Below are 22478 nucleotides of genomic sequence, written 5' to 3' on the forward strand. Positions count from 1 at the left end.
CAAAAATTTCAACAAAAAATCTCACTTTGTCATAATGGGTTATTCGTGTGTAGATTAAGAAACATTTTCATTTAATCAATTTTAGAATACGGCTGTTACGTAACAAAATGCGGAACAAAGCCAATGGGTCAAAGCCAATATTTTCCGAATGCACTGTTTATATATGGTGCTTACCTGACATGATCGAGTTTGACGTTCAGCAGACAAGTAAGCACAAGGTATCGCTTTGTGTGTCTAAAATCCTCACCCATTGGTCAAACACACTGACGCAATTACGTACTGATATGACGCTGACCAATAGCATACCATATTCAAATATCGTTCAAAACATTCCCGGGAAATCCGAGTTTCGCGGGAGGGCCCTTCGCGGGTAAACTGCATCCCCTTATTCATTGTCAGCTTCCTGGAGCCATTTTTTAAACATCCAGAGCGGAGCTTTCGACTCAATCAAATCCGTTGCATCTTCCCGTTTTAGAAACGTATCGTTTATACAATTTGAACGAATGGGCATGTAAGATATTAGTCTAACGATATCCCTGATTATTTTGGGTCGAGCCGAGGCGAACTTTGAGGAGAAAGTGCTCCAAAGTAGCGGAGGTACAAACGGACATTTGACCCTGAAGATGAGAAAGAGGGGAGTCCCGGAAAAAGTCCTAATTTCAGGGGTCGGAGGCTCCTCCATGGACAAAAAACAAACGGTTATGACCCGGTACAGCAACGCGACATATTATCAGATTTTAACACCTCCGCCCTGCCCGAACCAGACTAACAATGTCGGTGTCGCAGACCCGACCGTGAGTCAGCTTTACACTACACCCATAGGGGTGTCTACAAACGGGACAGGACCGCGACCAGCCCTCGGAAGACCCCCGGTAATTTATAACACGATGGCTCTTTTGGCATACACATATGAAGTGCAAGCTGACCAGTTAGCGAATAACTGTGTATTATGTTCGCTAACTAGTGACATATCCTAGTTATTTAACTAGTACCATTAGCTAGTTGGCTGCAATTGCTAGCAAGTAGTAGTAGTAGTAGTAGTAGTAGTAGTAGTATACAGTGCTAGCTTTTTAAAATTTAGCTTAATACACTACTAATTTATGTTTTACTGCACACTGTCACACGTTTTTGTGATGCACCACTTGTAACTTTTCCCACTTCGAGTTGTCCCCTTTGACAGTGGATTTATAAAAGGGTTATATTGAAGAACAATGGCTAAACTAGTCAACGTTTTAATTAGGTTTAGATACCTAGTTAGCCAGATGGCAAGCGTACACCACGTTAGTTGGATAGCCAACACAGCTAGTTAGTGAACTATGGTCTTATTTGACACGTTTTAAACCAATACACCCCGTCGTCCATATCCAGCAGCAGCCACAATTCTTAAAAGTTTTGATCTGCAGAAATTATATCGTAATAATAACCCCCAATCAATCTTTACTTAAAATATATATAATCGACGACAACAAACAAACGTGTCTTATTCGTGGTACCTAGTTAGTAAAATGCCATCGGCTAGCGCTAAATCAAAGGGAATATATTCTTAAAAAAACAACCAGAAACTAGGCCTTAAACCACACTTGGAGGGGGATGGGGTGAATCCGGTCCCGGTGTTACTGTGGGACGCAAGCTTCTGTTGGTTGCGTTTCCCCCATTTTGTGATCCTTCGCTCCCGGCGGCTCAAAAAAAAACGCGTGTGGAGTCAAACTGAAAGGTATTTACCATTAGTCCCCTCGTTGTCATAAAACTAAAAGTGCACCAACTATCTGTCACGTCGCTCGATAGCTACAATACATTGTTTTGATAGCCAACATGGAGTCACACCACGAGGAAGTCTCAACACGTTTCAGATTTTGTTGTGATATGTGGTCAAATCGTTAAAGTTAGATTTTTGGGGGGGAAACGTGCAAGCTGCATGCCTGCCACACACATGGCAAGATACATATTAACTCACACTAAGAAATAATTTATGCCAAAGCATTTAAGGTGGGACTCTAACCCGAAACATACTTGACCACAGTTCAAAGTAAACACATCTTCAATGTGGAAGGAGAGGTGCTATGGCCAGTAGTCTGCTCTATAGATAGGCCAGCCTTTCTCCTGAGATAAACTAGGTGTCCTGATCTCACTTGACCCCTGTTTACATGGGCAACCAGTATATATGGCTGTAGTATTCAGGATACTCAAGTAGTCTGTTTTTGAGTTGACGCATATACACGTCATATCCCGTTTTTTACAATAACCCCAAACGGATTGTATCCCCGTTCTGAGAGACCTGGATCAAATGCCTGGGATGCCAGTTTGATCTAAGACTGGGTACTGTGGCATGTAAACATCTTGTTTTATTTATTTTTTGATCTGCCGCAAACTTAGTTCTGCAAATCATGGGTATTGTGTGATGTTTTCATCTGATTGTAAAAAACATACGACTTCAAAAAGTAGGCTACCCGTTCAGTTTGATTCACCGTAATGAATTTACAACATGCTACTTTCACCTCTAATTTAGACGAGTTTCTGCTTATAATTTCCCGACATTTGATTGGTCATTTGTTTGTCAACATGCAGCTTGTTTTCTGTCACAACTGGGCTCCTGAGTGGCACTATGGTGGTTGTGATACAGCCTGGAATCAAACCAGGGTCTGTAGTGAGGTGTTGTAAATTCATTATGGTGGATCAAACTGAGCGGGTAACCTACATTTTGAAGTCGTTTGTTTTTACAATCAGATGAAAACAGGTGTCACTACAGACCCCTGGTTTGATTCCAGGCTGTATCACAACCGGTCGTGATTGGTAGTCCCGTAGGGCGGCGCACAATTGGCCCAGCGTTGTCCGGGGGGGGTAGGCCGTCATTGTAACTAAGAATTTGTTCTTAACTGACTTGCCTAGTTAAATAGAAAGAGAGACCAAATAAAGGAGTGCTCACCAGAATGTCCTACATCGATAGAATGAATGCATTAGTCATCTATACTGAACGAAAATATAAACGCAACAATTTCAACAATTTTATATAAGGAAGTCTGTCCATTGTAATAAATTCATTAGGCCTTAATCTATAGGATTTCATGACTGCCCAGCCAATCAGAATATGGTTTTTCCACACAAAGGGGACTTTTTAATACAGACAGAAGAACTCCAGTATGAAATGTCATCAGTTTGACGGGTTTCAAGGACATTAAAAGATGAGAAACACAAAGACTTCAGTTTGTCTTGGGTGCATATTTTATATCCTGTGGTTGAAATACTGTCTGCTTGCATAAGTGTCAAAAATATAACACATTACAAGCACTTTCCAACATTTTCTCGAGACGCTGAAAGAAATCCTATTTCTCCACTCTCGTTTCCCAAAACAAACGTAATATTTGTTGTATAATTTCACTGCATCATTCTGCAGGAGTTAATATTCTGTTACATGTGAGAGGGTATCTGTCTACAGTCAGTGTCCACATTTCAGTTTATATTCTGTTACATGTGAGAGGGTATAGGTCTACAGTCAGTGTCCACATTTCATTTTATATTCTGTTACATGTGAGAGGTTATCGGTCTACAGTCAGTGTCCACATTTCAGTTTATATTCTGTTACATGTGAGAGGGTATAGGTCTACAGTCAGTGTCCATATTTCAGTTAATATTCCATTTAACCCATATGAACTTAGACGAGGAATCTTCTGTTTATTCATGGATACAGGGATACCAAAGATGCATGCAAACAGCTTATCCTGAAATAAGACTTTAAGTGGGATATGAGCTACTATCCAGAATACTGTACACATGTGAACGTGGTCAGTTTCTCAAGTGGTGGGAACATCGTCTTTCAAACCACTTTTCATCTGATTCCTGGCCATTTTTTTTTACTTATGTCCGAACAGGTCAAATGAGATTTATTTGGCCCTAAGTGTTTTTTGTTGTTGTTGTTTTTAGACTTACATGGTATATTTTGTTGACAGTTTGGTCAAGAACATGTGCTAGCTAACTAGCTTTACAGATTGTTTTCAAAGAAATGAGTGAATTTGCTAGCAAGCTAAACAGCTAGCTAGTTGACTGCTGTGGTTAGCCGAAAAAGGACTTGTTTTGATCATCTCATCCTTTTTTTAAAAAATACTTTTTAAAGGTGTTCTTACACTTGTGATTTTGAATATTCAACGTAACTGGTCAACTTCCTTTGTTTTATTACATAACTTCTGAGTGAAGTGTAGAAACGTCAGTCATTTTCACTATTCTTAGCAATGATTTAGGAATCCTTGTAAGTATTCGCTAGGTTCCTACTTGTTGTTGTTCGCCTGTTGAAATTGAACTTCAGTTTATGAAAATAAATAGCTAGCCAGCTACTTAACCCTGTTGGCCAAAGCTCATGTTATAAGCAGCCAGCTACTTAACCCTGTTGGCCAAAGCTCATGTTATAAGCAGCCAGCTACTTAACCCTGTTGCCCAAAGCTCATGTTATAAGCAGCCAGCTACTTAACCCTGTTGGCCAAAGCTCATGTTATAAGCAGCCAGCTACTTAACCCTGTTGGCCAAAGCTCATGTTATAAGCAGCCAGCTACTTAACCCTGTTGGCCAAAGCTCATGTTATAAGCAGCCAGCTACTTAACCCTGTTGGCCAAAGCTCATGTTATAAGCAGCCAGCTACTTAGCCCTGTTGCCCAAAGCTCATGTTATAAGCAGCCAGCTACTTAACCCTGTTGGCCAAAGCTCATGTTATAAGCAGCCAGCTACTTAACCCTGTTGGCCAAAGCTCATGTTATAAGCAGCCAGCTACTTAACCCTGTTGGCCAAAGCTCATGTTATAAGCAGCCAGCTACTTAACCCTGTTGGCCAAAGCTCATGTTATAAGCAGCCAGCTACTTAACCCTGTTGGCCAAAGCTCATGTTATAAGCAGCCAGCTACTTAACCCTGTTGCCCAAAGCTTATGTTATAAGCAGCCAGCTACTTAACCCTGTTGCCCAAAGCTCATGTTATAAGCAGCCAGCTACTTAACCCTGTTGCCCAAAGCTCATGTTATAAGCAGCCAGCTACTTAACCCCGTTGGCCAAAGCTCATGTTATAAGCAGCCAGCTAGCTTCATCTGGCTAGTGAGGCTCGACCGGACCGGGTTATGTGTTGTGAGGCAAGACACAAACGGCGTTTCGTAGAAATTCTGGTTGAGAATGAAACGACTGAACAAATGAACAACGAAACATCACAGTAAAAGTAAGTGAAAGAAATAGGTTTTGATGTTTTAGTGGTAATGGGGACATACGTAAGGGCCAACAAAATAACTGTTTAGTCAGTGTGGTGTGGTGGGTCTTTATTTAAATAGGCAAGTCAGTTAACATAATTCTTATTTACAAGGACGGCCTACCCCGGCCAAACCCGGGACACACTGGACCAATTGTGCGCCGCCCTATGGGACTCCCAATCACGGCCGGATGTGATACAGCCTGGATTCAAACCGGGGTCTGTAGTGACGCCTCTTGCATTGAGATGCTGTGCTTTAGACCGCTGTGTGTCTGTGTGTTTTAACTACTAGAATGCTTAAAAGGCTGCAAAAATGTTAAATATTGGTAATCGGACAAAAATGTAATATCGGTGCATCACTACTGTAAACTTTAACAAACACAGTAGTACTAGGTCACGGAGTAGTACTAGGTTACGCAGTAGTACTAGGTCACGCAGCAGTACTAGGTCACGGAGTAGTACTAGGTCACGCAGTAGTACTAGGTCACGCAGTAGTACTAGGTCACACAGTAGTACTAGGTCACGCAGTAGTACTAGGTCACGCAGTAGTACTAGGTCACACAGTAGTACTAGGTCACGCAGTAGTACTAGGTCACACAGTAGTACTAGGTCACGCAGTAGTACTAGGTCACGCAGCAGTACTAGGTCACGCAGCAGTACTAGGTCACACAGCAGTACTAGGTCACGCAGTAGTACTAGGTCACGCAGCAGTACTAGGTCACGCAGCAGTACTAGGTCACGCAGCAGTACTAGGTCACGCAGTAGTACTAGGTCACGTAGTAGTACTAGGTCACGTAGTAGTACTAGGTCAATCAGTAGTACTAGGTCACGCAGTAGTACTAGGTCACGCAGCAGTACTAGGTCACGCAGTAGTACTAGGTCACGCAGTAGTACTAGGTCAATCAGTAGTACTAGGTCACGCAGTAGTACTAGGTCACGCAGTAGTACTAGGTCAATCAGTAGTACTAGGTCACGCAGTAGTACTAGGTCAATCAGTAGTACTAGGTCACGCAGTAGTACTAGGTCAATCAGTAGTACTAGGTCACGCAGCAGTACTAGGTCAATCAGTAGTACTAGGTCACGCAGTAGTACTAGGTCAATTAGTAGTACTAGGTCACGCAGCAGTACTAGGTCACGCAGTAGTACTAGGTCAATCAGTAGTCCTAGGTCACGCAGTAGTACTAGGTCAATCAGTAGTACTAGGTCACGCAGTAGTACTAGGTCAATCAGTAGTACTAGGTCACGCAGCAGTACTAGGTCACGCAGCAGTACTAGGTCACGCAGTAGTACTAGGTCACGCAGTAGTACTAGGTCACACAGTAGTACTAGGTCAATCAGTAGTACTAGGTCACGCAGTAGTACTAGGTCACGCAGCAGTACTAGGTCACGCAGTAGTACTAGGTCACGCAGCAGTACTAGGTCACGCAGCAGTACTAGGTCACGCAGCAGTACTAGGTCAATCAGTAGTACTAGGTCACGCAGTAGTACTAGGTCACGCAGCAGTACTAGGTCACGCAGTAGTACTAGGTCACGCAGCAGTACTAGGTCACGCAGTAGTACTAGTTCACGCAGTAGTACTAGGTCAATCAGTAGTACTAGGTCACGCAGTAGTACTAGGTCACGCAGCAGTACTAGGTCACGCAGTAGTACTAGGTCACGCAGCAGTACTAGGTCACGCAGTAGTACTAGGTCACGCAGCAGTACTAGGTCACGCAGTAGTACTAGGTCAATCAGTAGTACTAGGTCACGCAGTAGTACTAGGTCACGCAGTAGTACTAGGTCACGCAGCAGTACTAGGTCATGCAGCAGTACTAGGTCAATCAGTAGTACTAGGTTACGCAGCAGTACTAGTTCACGCAGCAGTACTAGTTCACGCAGCAGTACTAGGTCACGCAGTAGTACTAGGTCACGCAGCAGTACTAGGTCACGCAGCAGTACTAGGTCAATCAGCAGTACTAGGTCACGCAGCAGTACTAGGTCACGCAGCAGTACTAGGTCACGCAGCAGTACTAGGTCACGCAGTAGTACTAGGTCACGCAGCAGTACTAGGTCACGCAGCAGTACTAGGTCACGCAGTAGTACTAGGTCACGCAGTAGTACTAGGTCACGCAGTAGTACTAGTTCACGCAGTAGTACTAGGTCACGCAGTAGTACTAGGTCACGCAGCAGTACTAGGTTACGCAGCAGTACTAGGTCACGCAGCAGTACTAGGTTACGCAGTAGTACTAGGTCACGCAGTAGTACTAGGTCACGCAGTAGTACTAGGTCATGCAGTAGTATTAGGTTACGCCGTAGTACTAGGTTACGCAGTAGTACTATTAGGTGTACTTGGCTTACACAAATAATAATAAATAGATATTTTATAGCACATTTCAAAGAATCTCAAAGCACATAAAATATAGCCAGCTAACTTAACATTTAAATAGTGGAGAATAGTGGAGTCTGTCATCTTGGATGAAGTTGAGGCAGTTTGGGCTGGAAAGGCAGTGGGGGTTTAGTGGAGAGGGCATCGATGGGACTGCCAGGGAGAAAACAAAGGCAGTTTGGGGGGAGGGGGGGGGGGGGGGACAGTCCCTCTTTCACAGCCCCTCTTTCACAGCCTACCTCACCTGCTTCTCTGAATGGTCAGTCAGTCCGTTGGGCTACTTCTCTGGTTCTGGTCCTCCATTGCCAGGAATGTAGCACCCACCTGGGTGATGGCACGGCTGCTGAAAAGCCCTGAACTTCCTCTGGACACGGTATGCAGTCCTTGATGTAATAGTTCCAAACAGATTGAATAAAAAACGGAATTATTTTAATCTAAACAGCTAGCTAGCTGTCAAGCCAAAATATATAAACATTGTATCACTATCCTGCAACTCTGAGAGTCATGACCACAGGATAAAAAATTAAATGAAAAAAAAATGATCACCTATAAATATGTGGACTATTTAGAGCTCGCTGCCTAGATCAACCTTATTTATTTAACCTTTATTTAACTAGGCAAGTCAGTTAAGAACAAATTCTTATTTACAATGACGGTCTAGGAACAGTGGGTTAACTGCCTGTTCAGGGGCAGAACGACAGATTTGTACCTTGTCAGCTTGGGGATTGAATCTAGCAACCTTTCGGTTACTGGCCCTACACTCTAACCACTAGGCTACCTGCCGTCCCTACACTCTAACCCCTAGGGTACCTGCCGTCCCTACACTCTAACCACTAGGGTACCTGCCATCCCTACACTCTACCTGCCATCCCTACACTCTAACCACTAGGGTACCTGCCGTCCCTACACTAACCACTAGAGTACCTGCCATCCCTACACTCTAACCACTAGAGTACCTGCCGCCCCTACACTCTAACCACTAGGGTATATGCCATCCCTACACTCTAACCACTAGGGTACCTGCCGTCCCTACACTCTAACCACTAGAGTACCTGCCGTCCCTACACTTTAACCACTAGAGTACCTGCCGTCCCTACACTCTAACCACTAGAGTACCTGCCGTCCCTACACTTTAACCACTAGAGTACCTGCCGTCCCTACACTCTAACCACTAGGGTACCTGCCGTCCCTACACTCTAACCACTAGGGTACCTGCCGTCCCTACACTCTAACCACTAGGGTACCTGCCGCCCCTACACTCTAACCACTAGGGTACCTGCCGTTCCTACACTCTAACCACTAGGGTACCTGCCGCCCCTACACTCTAACCACTAGGGTACCTGCCGTCCCTACACTCTAACCACTAGGGTACCTGCCGTCCCTACACTCTAACCACTAGGGTACCTGCCGTCCCTACACTCTAACCACTAGGCTACCTGCCGACCCTACACTCTAACCACTAGAGTACCTGCCGTCCCTACACTCTAACCACTAGGGTACCTGCCGTCCCTACACTCTAACCACTAGGGTACCTGCCGTCCCTACACTCTAACCACTAGGGTACCTGCCATCCCTACACTCTAACCACTAGGGTACCTGCTGTCCCTACACTCTAACCACTAGGGTACCTGCTGTCCCTACACTCTAACCACTAGGGTACCTGCTGTCCCTACACTCTAACCACTAGGGTACCTGCCATCCCTACACTCTAACCACTAGGGTACCTGCCATCCCTACACTCTAACCACTAGGGTACCTGCTGTCCCTACACTCTAACCACTAGGGTACCTGCCATCCCTACACTCTAACCACTAGGGTACCTGCCATCCCTACACTCTAACCACTAGGGTACCTGCCATCCCTACACTCTAACCACTAGAGTACCTGCCATCCCTACACTCTAACCACTAGGGTACCTGCCATCCCTACACTCTAACCACTAGGGTACCTGCCGTCCCTACACTCTAACCACTAGGGTACCTGCCATCCTTACACTCTAACCACTAGGGTACCTGCTGTCCCTACACTCTAACCACTAGGGTACCTGCCATCCTTACACTCTAACCACTAGGGTACCTGCCGTCCCTACACTCTAACCACTAGAGTACCTGCCATCCCTACACTCTAACCACTAGGGTACCTGCTGTCCCTACACTCTAACCACTAGGGTACCTGCCATCCCTACACTCTAACCACTAGGGTACCTGCTGTCCCTACACTCTAACCACTAGGGTACCTGCCATCCCTACACTCTAACCACTAGGGTACCTGCTGTCCCTACACTCTAACCACTAGGGTACCTGCCATCCCTACACTCTAACCACTAGGGTACCTGCTGTCCCTACACTCTAACCACTAGGGTACCTGCCATCCTTACACTCTAACCACTAGGGTACCTGCTGTCCCTACACTCTAACCACTAGGGTACCTGCCATCCTTACACTCTAACCACTAGGGTACCTGCTGTCCCTACACTCTAACCACTAGGGTATGTACGCTGTGACCCTTGAGGGTTGTTTTCCATCTGAAGGTTTCCAGATGTTCAACCTCTGTATAACTCTTCTGTCTCAGGCGAAGCGTCGGTTGGAGCTGGAGGAGAGGGACCAGTACACCACTGAGCCAATCAGTGAGCCCAGAGCTAAGAGAGCCACCACACACTCCCTCAGAAGAACCCAGAGTAAGTGACTGGGGGGGGGGGGGGGGGGGGGGGGGGGGGGGGGTAGTTGACACACACACACACACTTACCTACCCCACCAGACATGCCACCAGGTCCCCCACTTTCACAGTCCCCCAAATTCCAGAAAGCGTACAGTATTATATAGAGCCGTGATTACACGGAACTCCCTTCCATCTCATAATTGCTCAAATAAAAAGCTAATTCTCTGAAGTAAACAGCTCACGACACAACGCCTCTCCTCTATTTGAACTGGGTAGTTGTTGTGTAAACATTGACGTTGGCTACGTGTGTGTGTGTGTTGAAAACAACAACATGTAGTTCTCGTACATGAATGTTCTGTATTATGTTTTGTGTGGACCCCAGGAAGAATAATGGCTGCTTTTTGCAACAGCTACTGAGGATCCTAATGAAATACCAAAATCTTGTACTAAAGTGACGTTACATTTTTTTAGTCATCAAGCGGAAGATGTTTTCCAGAGCGACTCCACATTGCTTATCCGGGGAGACTTTTAACAGTGGTCTCGTGAGCTTACGTGAATGGTTCGTTTAACTGATAGTGCAGCGTTAGTCCGTCTGGGAATATATATGAGGCTAGACTTTACTGTGGATTTAGTTCAGGAGACATTCTACCAGGAGATGTTATCGTCACACATCGGGGATCCTGTATGGGAGGAGAAGAGACACAGTCCTGGTACGAGTCAACATGACAGCCGTGAGTTGGTGGACGAGGTCAGGTTAAATGAAGTGAGGAAGAACATGTGTCACTAATCTTCTGGACAGCAACAGAGGTGTATTGGCTGTTCAGGAGGGGCTCAGAATAGGAGAAAGGCTTTTAAGTGCCACTTCTTGTGTGAATATGTCCTTTTGTCTGTGCAGCTGAATGACCCAATGGGTGAATAAACTTTGGTATGAGCTTCACTGATCGTCCATGACATTTTCTAAGGTTAATTTAGAACCTCACACTATTGAAACACTTCACTAACTCTAGGTTGAAGGAAAGGAGACGAGGAAGAAGAGACAGGCTTGATGACAATGCCGCAGGCAGGAGCACCAATGTTTGTTGAGAAATTCGGTCCCACCCATGCCTTGGGAACATTGTTGTTCCTTCCCTGGGCTGACTGTTCCTGGGTGTCCTGGGCTGACTGTGTGTTCCTGGGCTGACTGTGTGTTCCTGGGCTGACTGTGTGTTCCTGGGCTGACTGTGTGTTCCTGGGCTGACTGTGTGTTCCTGGGCTGACTGTGTGTTCCTGGGCTGACTGTGTGTTCCTTCCCTGGGCTGACTGTGTATTCCTTCCCTGGGCTGACTGTGTGTTCCTTCCCTGGGCTGACTGTGTTCCTGGATGACTGTTTGTTCCTTCCCTGAGCTGACTTTGTTCCTGGGCTGACTGTTTGTTCCTTCCCTGGGCTGACTGTGTGTTCCTTTCCTGGACTGACTGTGTTCCTGGACTGACTGTTTGTTCCTTCCCTGGGCTGACTGTGTTCCTGGGCTGACTGTTTGTTCCTTCCCTGGGCTGACTGTGTGTTCCTTCCCTGGACTGACTGTTTGTTCCTTCCCTGGGCTGACTGTGTTCCTGGGCTGACTGTGTGTTCCTTCCCTGGGCTGACTGTGTGTTCCTTCCCTGGGCTGACTGTGTGTTCCTTCCCTGGACTGACTGTGTTCCTGGACTGACTGTTTGTTCCTTCCCTGGGCTGACTGTTTGTTCCTTCCCTGGGCTGACTGTGTGTTCCTTCCCTGGACTGACTGTGTTCCTGGACTGACTGTTTGTTCCTTCCCTGGGCTGACTGTGTTCCTGGACTGACTGTTTGTTCCTTCCCTGGACTGACTGTGTTCCTGGACTGACTGTTTGTTCCTTCCCTGGGCTGACTGTGTGTTCCTTCCCCGGGCTGACTGTGTTCCTTCCCTGGGCTGACTGTGTGTTCCTTCCCTGGGCTGACTGTTTGTTCCTTCCCTGGGCTGACTGTGTTCCTTCTCTGGGCTGACTGTGTGTTCCTTCCCTGGGCTGACTGTTTGTTCCTTCCCTGGGCTGACTGTTTGTTCCTTCCATGGGCTGACTGTGTTCCTTCCCTGGGCTGACTGTGTGTTCCTTCCCTGGGCTGACTGTGTGTTCCTTCCCTGGGCTGACTGTGTGTTCCTTCCCTGGGCTGACTGTGTTTTCCTTCCCTGGGCTGACTGTGTGTTCCTGGGCTGACTGTGTGTTCCTGTCTGTGGTAACTAGCCCATCTCCTCTCTCTCCCTCCAGCTCCTGTCTGTGGTAACTAACCCATCTCCTCTCTCTCCAGCTCCTGTCTGTGGTAACTAACCCATCTCCTCTCTCTCCCTCCTGTTTGTGGTAACTAACCCATCTCCTCTCTCTCCCTCCTGTCTGTGGTAACTAACCCATCTCCTCTCTCTCCCTCCAGCTCCTGCCTGTGGTAACTAACCCATCTCCTCTCTCTCCCTCCTGTTTGTGGTAACTAACCCATCTCCTCTCACTCCCTCCTGTCTGTGGTAACTAACCCATCTCCTCTCTCTCCCTCCTGTCTGTGGTAACTAACCCATCTCCTCTCTCTCCCTCCAGCTCCTGTCTGTGGTAACTAACCCATCTCCTCTCACTCCCTCCTGTCTGTGGTAACTAACCCATCTCCTCTCACTCCCTCCTGTCTGTGGTAACTAACCCATCTCCTCTCTCTCTCTCCAGCTCCTGTCTGTGGTAACTAACCCATCGCCTCTCTCTCCCTCCTGTCTGTGGTAACTAACCCATCTCCTCTCACTCCCTCCTGTCTGTGGTAACTAACCCATCTCCTCTCTCTCCCTCCTGTTTGTGGTAACTAACCCATCTCCTCTCACTCCCTCCTGTCTGTGGTAACTAACCCATCTCCTCTCTCCCTTTTGTCTGTGGTAACTAACCCATCTCCTCTCTCTCCCTCCAGCTCCTGTCTGTGGTAACTAACCCATCTCCTCTCACTCCCTCCTGTCTGTGGTAACTAACCCATCTCCTCTCACTCCCTCCTGTCTGTGGTAACTAACCCATCTCCTCTCTCTCTCTCCAGCTCCTGTCTGTGGTAACTAACCCATCGCCTCTCTCTCCCTCCTGTCTGTGGTAACTAACCCATCTCCTCTCACTCCCTCCTGTCTGTGGTAACTAACCCATCTCCTCTCTCTCTCTCTCCAGCTCCTGTCTGTGGTAACTAACCCATCTCCTCTCTCTCCAGCTCCTGTCTGTGGTAACTAACCCATCTCCTCTCTCTCTCTCCAGCTCCTGTCTGTGGTAACTAACCCATCGCCTCTCTCTCTCTCCAGCTCCTCCCTCCCCATTAGAGAAGACCAGGTATGACACATCTCTATGCCTCCTGACCCAGAAGTTTGTCCAGCTGCTGGCCCAGTCCAGTGACGGGGTGGTGGACCTGAACCGGGCCGCGGAGTCCCTCAAGGTGCAGAAGAGACGCCTCTATGACATCACCAACGTCCTGGAGGGGGTGCATCTCATCAAGAAGTCCTCCAAGAACAACATCCAGTGGCTGTGAGTGGGGGGGACTTGATACATGTCGTGGGAGTAGAGGGGGGGGGGCTTGATACACGGCTGTGAGTGGGGGGGGGGTCTGTGGATGACCTTGGTACATGGCTGTGCAGAGCCAACCTGAATTGCACTTCCTGGCTAAAAAAGCACCAAAGTTGGTGGAACCCGTAACGGACAATATCCCACTTAGATTGGGGTCGCACGATAGTGCCACGGGTAGACATCTCCTCTCTCTCTCTCCAGCTCCTGTCTGTGCCACGGGTAGACCGTGTGTGGAATAAAACATGTGTGTTCTTTCCCATTTGAGTGTGTGTGTTGTGTGTGTGTTAACATGTGCTCTTCTCTCCTTGTTTGTGTGTGTGTGTTAACATGAGCTCTTCTCTTCTCGTGTGTGTGTGTTAACATGAGCTCTTCTCTCCTCGTGTGTGTGTTTGTTAACATGTGCTCTTATCTCCGTGTGTGTGTGTGTGTTTTTATTTTATTTATTTAACCAGGAAGGGCTCATTGAGATTTGAAATCTCTTTTTCAAGCACGTCCTGGTCAAGATAGGCAGCACCAAGTCATTACAAACAAATTACAGACAGACAACATGAAAAACTACAAGTAATCTAGTAAAAACCATAGAATTCACAAGAGTATAAAAAAGCAAATTAAAAACATTGACAGGTCAGGGAATCAGCCTCAAGATCTTTCATCAGTGATTTTAAAAACACCAAATCAGGACAAGTTCTTCCAGTTTAAAAGTATTTTGTAAGGCGTTCCAAGACGATGGCACAGAGGACATAAAAGCCCTTTCACCAAATTCAGTTGGGACATTTGGAACAGTTAGCAGGATAAAGTCCAGTGAACGAAGAGACGACCCACCACATTTCTGAACAATAAAAATGCCCAAATAAAAAGGTAGTAAACCCAAAATGGCTTTGTAAATAAAAGTATACCAGTGACTGAGCCAACGAGTGACTAGAGAAGGCCAGCCAACTCTGGTATACAAAGTGCAGTGGTGCGTAAGGGTTTTGCAGTTTAAAATAAATCTCAAAGTGCCACTGTAAAGAGTGTCAATGGATCTCAAACACTGAGCGGAAGCATTCATATATAAAATATCCCCATAGTCTAGTAAAGGCATAAATGTAGCTGATACTAGCCTCCTTCTGGCTTCAAAAGAAAAACGGGCCTTATTCCTAAAATAAAATCCCAATTTCAGCTTCAATTTTTTTGTAAGTTGTTGAATATGCAATTTAAGAGAGAGGCCGTCATCAATTAAAATTCCAAGATATTTACATGAGGTTACAACCTCAATCTCCTTGCCCTGACAGGTAGTAATAGGTGAAAGGTTCAGAGGTCTATTTCTTGCATTAGAAAACACCATTAGTTTAGTTTAGTCAGTATTGAGGATAAGCTTCAATTGACAAAAGGTATGTTGAACAGTATAAAAAGCAGTTTGCAAATTCTGGAAAGCTTTTGTAAGAGACGAGGCACAATAATAAATAACAGTATCGTCAGCATAAAAGTGACGTTGTGCATTTTGCACATTTTTGTCTAAATTATTTATATAAATAGAGAATTAGAGGGGACCAAGTATAGAGCCCTGGGGCACACCACTACAGACAGCCAATCAAATTGAGTGCACTGAGTTCTATCAGACAGATAGTTAGCAAACCATGCAACTGCATGCTCTGAAAGACCTACGCTCGACAATCTCTGCCTCAGTATAGCATGATCAACTGTATCAAAAGCCTTAGAGAGATCAATAAAAAGTGACACACAGTGCTGTTTTTTGTCAAGGGCTTCAGTGATATCATTTAAAACCTTCATGGCTGCTGTAATTGTGCTATGCTTCTTCCTGAAGCCCGATTGGTACATTGATAAAATAGAGTATATAATAGAGTATATAATAATTATTTCAGCTGTTCACTCACAAGGGCGTCAAGTATTATAGATTGGCCTATAACTATTTAAAAGAGTTGGATCTCCCCCTTTTTAAAAGTGGTAGGACAAATGCTGATTTCCAAATCTTTGGAATTTCATTACATTCCAGGGTTAGATTGAACAGAGATGTAAGTGATTCAGCTATGAAATCAGCTGCCAGATTTAAAAAGCAGGGATCCAAAAGATCAGGACCTGCAGGCTTTCTCTGATCTAAGGATGTCAGGGCTTCATGTACCTCCTGCACTGAGAATGGCAAAAAGCTAAAAGTTTGACCAGCTCTCACTGGTTCATCCACACAGGGTCGTACAGAGACAGAGGACACTGGTTCATCCACACAGGGTCGTACAGAGGACACTGGTTCATCCACACAGGGTTGGATAGAGACAGAGGACACTGGTTCATCCACACAGGGTTGGATAGAGACAGAGGACACTGGTTCATCCACACAGGGTTGGACAGAGGACACTGGTTCATCTACACAGGGTTGTACAGAGACAGGGGACACTGGTTCATCCACACAGGGTTGGATAGAGACAGAGGACACTGGTTCATCCACACAGGGTTGGACAGAGGACACTGGTTCATCTACACAGGGTTGGACAGAGGACACTGGTTCATCTACACAGGGTTGGACAGAGGACACTGGTTCATCTACACAGGGTTGTACAGAGACAGGGGACACTGGTTCATCCACACAGGGTCGTACAGAGACAGAGGACACTGATTCAACCACACAGGGTTGGACAGAGACATAGGACACTGGTTCATCCACACAGGGTTGGACAGAGACAGAGGACACTGAATCAAACAGCCTACCAGATGATAACAAAGTGCTCATTGAAACAATTCAGCATTTCAGTTTTGTCGTATATACAGCAACATAGTCCTTCAAAACACATGACGGTGATTCATTAACATGACTGGTACCAGACATCCAGAACTTTCTAGGGTCATTCAGGGTCATCAGTGGTAACAGACATAAAATATTCAGACGTGGTCTTCCTGAGAAGAGAAGAACACTTGTTTCATAATAACTGCCTAAAAATAAGCCAATCAGCATCAGAACATGATTTCCTTGCTTTAGCCCAGGCTAGATTACGGTCGTGAATAATACAAGACCGCTGAGAAGAAACCCATGCATTATCCCTCCCTTTAACTCTGAACCTGCATTATCCCTCCCTTTAACTCTGAACCTGCATTATCCCTCCCTTTAACTCTGAACCTGCATTATCCCTCCCTTTAACTCTGAATCTGCATTATCCCTCCCTTTAACTCAACCTGCATTATCCCTCCCTTTAACTCAACCTGCATTATCCCTCCCCCCTTTAACTCTGGACCTGCATTATCCCCCCTTTAACTCTGAACCTGCATTATCCCTCCCTTTAACTCTGAACCTGCATTATCCCTCCCTTTAACTCTGAACCTGCATTATCCCTCCCTTTAACTCTGAACCTGCATTATCCCTCCCCTTTAACTCTGGACCTGCATTATCCCCCCCCTTTAACTCTGAACCTGCATTATCCCTCCCTTTAACTCTGAACCTGCATTATCCCCCCTTTAACTCTGAACCTGCATTTCCCCCCCCCCCCCCCCCCCCCCCCCCCCCCCCCCCCCCCCCCTTTAACTCTGAACCTGTTAACATGTCCTCTCCTCCTGTGTGTTAACATGTGCTCTCCTCCTCCTGTGTGTGTTAACATGTGCTCTCCTCGTGTGTGTAGGGGCTGTAGCCTGTCTCCAGAAGGAGTGGCCAGTGTCCAGACCCCTGGCTCTGTGGGTAAACAACTGCTGGAGTTGACCCAGGAGGAGAGGAGACTGGACGAACTCATACACACCTGCACACTCATCGTCCAACAGATGACTGAAGACACACCCACAAGGAGATAGCCTTCCTTTACAACCCTGCTGTGTGACTCAGATCTAATTGTGTGTCTGTTGTCCAGTGTGTGAATTGGTTTGCGTTTACAGCTTCTTTTTTTCTCAGCACACACACGTGTGTGTGTGTGTGTGTGTGTGAATCTGAATCTGTATCTGACTGTGTGTGTGTATCTGATTGCTTGTGAGTGACATGCTGTGTGTGTGTGAGAATCTGTATCTGACTGTTTGTAAGAATCTGTATCTGACTGTGTGTATGCTGTGTGTGCGTAGAAGTGTGTTCTTGTCCTGTGTGTGTGTGTGTGAATCTGTATCTTACTGTGTATCTGATTGCTTGAGAGTGACATGCTGTGTGTGTGTGAGAATCTGTATCTGACTGTGTGTGAGAATCTGTATCTGACTGTGTGTGTGTGTGTGTGTGTGCATAGAAGTGTGTTCTTGTCCTGTGTGTGTGAACTACTTTCTCCTTAACCACTGGGTACGTTTGCCTACATATCGTATGATGATGTGAAAAGGATTCCTAGTCTGAATGACCAGACGGTCATCATGGTCAAAGCCCCTGCTGAAACCAGGCTGGAGGTGCCAGACCCTGCAGAGGTACACACACACACACACCCTAAACAGAGACCAAACAGGGATCCTGGTAACACTTCCTCTCGTGTCGCGTCACTGATTAGACTGATACACTATGCAATAACACACGTTTGTGGACACCCCTTCAAATGAGTGATTTCTGCTATTTTATCCACACCCGTTGCTGACAGGTGTATAACATCAACCGCACAGCCATGCCATCTCCATAGACAAACATTAGCAGTAGGTTGGCTGGCACCGTATTCGAAGAGCTCAGTGACTTTCAGCGTGACACCGTCGTAGCGCCTTTCCAACAAGTCAGTTCGTCAAATGTCCGCCCTGCTAGAGCTGCCCCCCCGGTCAACTGTACGTGCTGTTATTGTGGAAAGTGGAAACGTCTAGGAGCAACAACGGCTCAGCAGTGAAGTGGTAGACCACACAAACTCGCAGAACGGGACCGCCGAGTGCTGAAGTGCATAAGAAATGCAACACTCTCACGACTCTCACGACTATCGAATTCCAAACTGCCTCTGGAAGCAACGTCAACACTATTAACTGTTCTTCTGGAGCGTCATGAAATGGGTTTTCATGGCCATGCAAACGCCCACAATCCTAAGATGGGTTTGGTGGATGCCAGCAGAACGCTACCTACCCGACAGCGTTGTGACAACTGTAAAGTTTGGTGGAGAAATAATGGTCTGGGGCTTGTTTTCATGGTTCGGTCTGGCCCCTTTTGTTCCAGTGAAGGGAAATCTTAACGCTACAGCATACAATGACATTCTAGATGATTCTGTGCTTCCCAACTTGGTGGCAACAGTTTGAGGAAGGCCCCTTTCTGCTTCTGTTTCAGCATGACAATGTTCCCGTACACGAAGCACCGTACAGAAATGATTCGTTCGACATCGGTGTGGAAGAACTTGAGTGGTCTGCACAGAGCCCTGACCTGAACCCAATCGAACACCTTTGGGATGAACTGGAACAGCGACTGCTAGCCAGGCCTAATTGCCCAACCTCAGCGCCCGATCTCACTTATGCTCTTGTGCCTGAATGGAAACAAGTCCCCTCAGAAATGTTCCAACATCTAGTGATAAGCCTTCCCAGAAGACTGGAGGCTGTTATAGCAGCAATGTTCCAACATCTAGTGGAAAGCCTTCCCAGAAGACTGGAGGCTGTTATAGCAATAATGTTCCAACATCTAGTGGAAAGCCTTCCCAGAAGACTGGAGGCTGTTATAGCAATAATGTTCCAACATCTAGTGGAAAGCCTTCCCAGAAGACTGGAGGCTGTTATAGCAGCAATGTTCCAACATCTAGTGGAAAGCCTTCCCAGAAGACTGGAGGCTGTTATAGCAGCAATGTTCAAACATCTAGTAGAAAGCCTTCCCAGAAGAGTGGAGGCTGTTATAGCAATAATGTTCCAACATCTAGTGGAAAGCCTTCCCAGAAGACTGGAGGCTGTTATAGCAGCAAAAGCGGGGCTCAACTCCATATTAATGCCCATTATTTTAGAATGAGATGATCGACGAGCAGATGTCCACATACTTTTGGTGTAGGATTGCTTGTAAGTTTGGTTGATACATTTTTTTTGATTGCCCTATCAGAGTCTCCAGGTCCACTTGAGCAGCACCCAGGGTCCAATAGAAGTCTTCCTGTGCTCAGATGATCACGCCCCTTCCACCCCACTGAAAAACAACTCTGCGCTGAACGAAAATGGACATCCGTCTTCATCTTCGTCCTATGCCAGTGGAAACTCCACATCCTTCCTCAAGGTGTCACAAGGTGAGCCCAACACAACATTAGGTGATAATATATGTATTAGTATGGATTTATAATAAACTATAACGGTGGCGGCCATTTTGGACCGGGAACACAGAATGAATTAACATGAAACGAACGGAACAGGAGGGTTAATGTTGCCGCCCGTGCTTAAACATGGTTTTGGGCACTATAGAGTCCTCTATCTACCTCTATGGGTGAGCCCCACCTCCAGACTTAATTCTGTGGTGAGTTATTGGAAACTTAACTCTCACCCTCTTTTCCTTGCTCTCTACCCATCTCTCACCAGAGGGTAATAACTACACCGGTACCGGTTTCTCCAACGCCCTGTCCAGCCTCCCAGCATGCTCTGCGGTGACAGTCACTCCTGTCTCCCCCCTGCCCTCCTCCCTCACCTCCCTCCTCCCCCTCCAGGACGTCGACCAGGAGCCCTTCATCCCCCTGTCTCTCGTGGGGGATGACTACCTGCTTAGCCTGGGCGAAGACGAAGGCATCAGTGACCTGTTCTCCTACGATCTGGACCGGCTCCCGTTAGACAACCTGCTCTGTAATTGAGTGAAATGTAAGCTCAGCGGCCATTTTGGGGAATTTAGTTTGGCCATTTTGGAGCCAGATTCATGGTCCCAATGTGGTCGTTTCCAGTTATAAAGAACTGATTTAGAGCCCGGTGGGCTCTGTGGAATGCAGCACAGCAGCCATTTTGGAGCCAGATTCATGGTCCCAATGTGGTCGTTTCCAGTTATAAATAACTGATTTTAGAGCCCAGTGGGCTCTGTGGAATGCAGCACAGCAGCCATTTTGGAGCAAGGCTTTGTTTACTCGACCTTGTGGACTGGACTGCTCATAGAGGACCTGCTGTGTAATTGACCCCTGGTCCGGCGACGAGAGAAGGGTATAGAGCTGATCAAAGGAAGTACGTTTCAGTTCAGACTGAAATGTAGGGGTGAATTCTGTGGCTGAAAGAATGGACAAAACCCCTTCTCAAACCCTGTCTTTCTGGTTTTGCACTGACAGGCAAACCAACATCCTGAACAATTGCTCATTCTCCATGGCAGACTGTTATCTAAATGAACTGTTCTCATTTGAAAGCAGAAATTGTCCCCTAACAGAGATGAGTTATGGACGTTAACCCCTGAACACAGATTCTTACCCATATCTACCGTCGTGTGACTGTCATCTGTGAACTTGTGTTTTATAATGTGACCCGATGATTGGTCCTGGTTCTCCGCTCACCAGAGTAGAGCAGACTCGGTATCTACGTCCCAAGAGGGTGATCTCTGCCTGGGCATCAATAAAAGGTACCTGGTCTTCCACATGGAGCCTTCTGACACAATACTAGAAGAGACTGACTGGTAGTGTTCAGATAACCAGAGAATGTACTGAAAGATGGGCCTTCTCCTGATATATTGGTGTATGTTGTGTTTGTTGTTTAGAGGAGGAAGTGAATATTGCTCCCGTTGCCGTGTGGAACATCCACTACATGTCCTTCTCCTGCTGTCGATGAACTTCTTTAATATCCAGGGATGAGCAATGTGCCTCCACACACACACACACACACACACACACACCACCATGCAAGAGTCACGTAGACAAGCCCCCATTTTGTTTTAGCCATGCTAGCTGCCATGCTAGCTGCCATGCTAGCTGCCATGCTAGCTGCCATGCTAGCTGCCATGCTAGCTGCCATGCTACTTATTGAATAACTGACATATTAACCAACTCATAGTCAATTCTCAGGGCTCCCAAATTACTTTCTACTTGAAATACAATTTTTATTACTTAATTAAAATGTACAAATGGATTATAATGAATTTGTTTTTGTGCTAGATATTCTAATAAGGTAGTTTTTTTTTTTTTTTACTTACACCCAGTCATTAACCCATTGATAAAAATTGATAGCAATTTTTACAAATTTGCCCTTCGATTAGTATAGACATGTGACCTTTAAACTACCCAACCATACGGTACATTCAGCTTTCCTTCGTGGGCTGAATCTGCCTGGTTTTAGAGAAGTGCTTTACTAGATGGTGTCCTGTTGCTTTTACTAGTGTATAATGTTGGACCAGAGCTCTATGGGTTGATGACAGAACTTACCAAGAAGTCCTTTTTTGAGCCAATTGACTGATATGAAAGTGTGTTGGAGAACAGACATGTCCTGAACGGAACGATATACTGTATTGTCGTCTTACAGTAATGTGTATTTTGTTTACGTGTTAAGTCATTTCTAAGGTACTGTACTAGAAGCTGTTCGTGTTTTTGTTTTTTTACGGTATTCTGGTGATAGTTTGGTTTTACCAGTCTGTTTCTACATTGTTTGTAAATGACAATGAGTTGACGTTACAGCACAAACAGATCTGGGACCAGGCTAGTCTTGATATTTCTCCCAGGTGTTGTTGTCTGTGTCACACTGCTTTGCTTTATCTTGGTCCAGGTCGCAGTTGTAAATGAGAACTTGTTCTCAACTGGCCTACCTGGTTAAATAAAGGTGTTCTCAACTAGCCTACCCGGTTAAATAAAGGTGTTCTCAACTGGCCTACCCGGTTAAATAAAGGTGTTCTCAACTAGCCTACCCGGTTA

At 46.1% G+C, this 22478-nt stretch overlaps 1 protein-coding gene across 1 annotated transcript; it reads left to right on the forward strand.

Annotated features, from left to right (window-relative positions):
- Positions 1-372: 372 nt before the first annotated feature.
- Positions 373-22162, forward strand: e2f3 (E2F transcription factor 3). Its single transcript, XM_036971314.1, has 7 exons — positions 373-872; positions 10152-10257; positions 13539-13758; positions 17400-17561; positions 18036-18150; positions 19727-19904; positions 20191-22162. Exons 1-7 carry the CDS (start codon positions 624-626, stop codon positions 20454-20456), a joined length of 1296 nt encoding a protein of 431 aa, XP_036827209.1. The 5' UTR covers positions 373-623; the 3' UTR covers positions 20457-22162.
- Positions 22163-22478: the final 316 nt, after the last annotated feature.

Source organism: Oncorhynchus mykiss, chromosome 32, assembly GCF_013265735.2.
Source record: "Oncorhynchus mykiss isolate Arlee chromosome 32, USDA_OmykA_1.1, whole genome shotgun sequence".
Taxonomy (NCBI): Eukaryota; Metazoa; Chordata; class Actinopteri; order Salmoniformes; family Salmonidae; genus Oncorhynchus; species Oncorhynchus mykiss.

What these genes read in the sequence shown, in the direction of transcription:
- e2f3 (XM_036971314.1), top strand. Translation starts at nt 624, where the DNA reads ATGAGAAAGAGGGGAGTCCCGGAAAAAGTCCTAATTTCAGGGGTCGGA. An exon ending in GAAGACACACCCACAAGGAG is followed by an intron (nt 17,562 to 18,035) that starts ATAGCCTTCCTT and finishes ACCACTGGGTAC; the next exon opens with GTTTGCCTACATATCGTATG. An exon ending in AGGTGCCAGACCCTGCAGAG is followed by an intron (nt 18,151 to 19,726) that starts GTACACACACAC and finishes TTGCCCTATCAG; the next exon opens with AGTCTCCAGGTCCACTTGAG.